The sequence below is a fragment of the Lathyrus oleraceus genome, chromosome 4 (assembly GCF_024323335.1).
Source record: "Lathyrus oleraceus cultivar Zhongwan6 chromosome 4, CAAS_Psat_ZW6_1.0, whole genome shotgun sequence".
Classification (NCBI taxonomy): domain Eukaryota; kingdom Viridiplantae; phylum Streptophyta; class Magnoliopsida; order Fabales; family Fabaceae; genus Lathyrus; species Lathyrus oleraceus.
Genome location: NC_066582.1, coordinates 71,808,716 through 71,811,258, shown reverse-complemented (window position 1 = coordinate 71,811,258; position 2,543 = coordinate 71,808,716). Strand labels below are relative to the sequence as shown.

General features: G+C 39.8%; 1 protein-coding gene across 1 annotated transcript; it reads left to right on the top strand.

Moving 5' to 3' along the window:
• The first annotated feature begins 954 nt into the window (after positions 1-954).
• LOC127136078 (uncharacterized) lies at positions 955-2,013 on the top strand. Its single transcript, XM_051062680.1, has 2 exons — positions 955-1,468; positions 1,658-2,013. Exons 1-2 carry the CDS (start codon positions 955-957, stop codon positions 2,011-2,013), a joined length of 870 nt encoding a protein of 289 aa, XP_050918637.1.
• Positions 2,014-2,543: the final 530 nt, after the last annotated feature.

The window sequence follows — 2,543 nt, the reverse complement described above, 5'->3', positions numbered from 1 at the left end:
TTTTGCTGTAGGTGTTTGTGCTAGATATCAAGTTGAACCAAAGGTGAGCCATATAAACCAAGTGAAAAGAATCCTAAAATATGTCAATGGCACTTGTGACTATGGGATGTTATACACTCATGGATCTGAATCTGTGCTATCTGGATACTGTGATGTTTATTGGGCTAGAAGTGTTGATGATAGGAAAAGCACATCAATAGGATGCTTCTTCTTGGGGAACAATTTAATATCATGGTTTAGTAAGACCCAAAATTGTGTTTCTCTGTCTATTACTGAAGCTGAATACATAGCAGCTGGAAGTAGTTGTTCTCAACTGGTGTGGATGAAACAAATGCTGACTGAATACAATGTCACGCAAGATGTCATGACATTGTACTGTGACAACCTGAGTGCTATAAACATATCAAAGAATCCTATTTAGCACAATAGGACAAAACATATTGATATTCGTCACCATTTTATTAGAGAACTCATGGAGGATAAGATTGTAGCCTTAGAGCATGTTGCTACTGAGATGCAGTTAGCTGATACTTTTACAAAGGCCTTGGATGCAAATCAGTTTGAAGTCCTGAGAGGAAAATTAGGGCTTTGCATTTATGAAGACTTGTAGCAATTAATATGGAGTGGGAAAAGTAAGCAAAGTAGTGTCTATGTGGCTAAAATAAAATCATCACCTAGTTTTGGAAATACCATCTATTACGTCCTCACACGCTCCCCCCACAACCTCACTACCTACTCCAACTCTTCCATCTTCCTGCTCCTTCCTCACATACCTCTTCTAGGGCAACTGCATTTTTTTTACAAAAAATCCAAAATGTCACAACATCAAAATACTCCTGCTACTAAGTCTACTCAAAAGGTTAGCGCTCCTTCCATGGACATTCCAGATGATGAGATTCTGGATGTGGTTCCTCTATCTGTTATTTCTTGCGAGGCCTTGATTTGAACCATCTCATGGATGCCTCAGCTTCTGCATGCCCCAAACAAGGTAAAATCTCTAGTATCTCTTCTGGCTCAACTCCTACCACTAACTCTAAGGAAGATATACATCATACTGATCGTGTTATAAGAAACCTAGTCACTAGAATCCTTAATGAAGGACATTCTGTGAAGGGAGTCTCTACTCCTCTGTCTAAAATGTACCCCTCTTCTGAGGTTGAACAACATAGTGAGAAGAATGATGATTCCTCCAGTTCTGAGAATGACATGGCTGCTGAAGGGTTGTGTTCTCTAGGGCAAACTGTGTCTGGTAAAGGAAAATTTGTGGCATCTAAAACTGCCAATGCTTCCCACTCTGAGAAGCATGATGATGCAAACGATGTGATTGACCTAGAGGATGATAGGTTTGATGATCAAGAGGATATCTTACTTTATCACGTAAATCCAAGTGTGGCTAAACGCATGAAGACTCAAAAAGGAAGATCTGTGGTTGAACTGATGACAACTAGAAAAGCTAAGAAGACTGCTGGTATTTGTCCCTCCAAATCTTGGAGCAAGGTTGAAGTGAAGAAGAGGAAGGTTAGAGAAGATTCTGAGTCTGAAGAGGATGTTGAGGAAGATGTTCCTGACATCTCTCTTGTGAAGAAAACCACTGTGAGGAAGTCTCCTATAAAAGTTAATGTTGTGCATTTGGATAACATCTATTTCCATCTTGAAGGTGGAACTGCCAAGTGGAAATTTATGATTCAAAGAAGGGTGGCTGTGGAAAGGGAGTTAGGAAAGGATGTTGCTGAAGTCAAGGAGGTCATGGACCTGATAAAGGATGTTGGGTTATTGAAGACTGTGACTGGGTTCTCTCAGTGCTATGAGGGGTTAGTTAAGGAATTCATTGTCAACATTCCTAAGGATATTGCTGATAAGAACAACAAGGAATTTTGCGAGGTGTTTGTGAGAGGTAAGTGTATCACATTCTCTCCCACTGTTATTAACAATTTTTTGGGAAGAAAAATTGAGGGTGCAGGTGAATTGGAAGCTAGAGACAATGAGGTCTGTAGAGAGATTACAGCTAGGTAGGTGAAAGGTTGGCCTATTAAAAAGCATCTTCCTGCTGGGAAGTTGACTGTCAAGTATGCTATATTGCATAAAATAGGAGCTGCAAATTTGTGCCTAGCAACCATATTTCCACCATTGATAATACCCTTGGAAGGTTTATTTTTGCTGTTGGAACCAAAATGAATTTTGACTATGGTAGATTTATGTTTGGACAAATCATCAAGCATGCATTTACTAATGCAGTTAAGCTGCCTATTGCCTTTCCCAATATGATTTGTGGGATTATCCTGAATCAACACCCTGGTAATCTGAGTTATAATGACTTACCTAGTAGAAGAAAACCTGCTCTGTCTGTGCACTATAAACTGTTTGAAGGAAGTCATGTCGAAGATATTGTCATGACATCTGCCATGAAAAAGCTAGCCTCAAAAGTTGGAACAATTGCTGAGCTTAAGGAGACTTGTAAAGAGCTGGGTGAAGGGTTAAGGGTAACAACAGCTAGAAAACAATCGTTGGAAGCCTTGATTGAAATCTTGGAGCAAGCTGAAGGT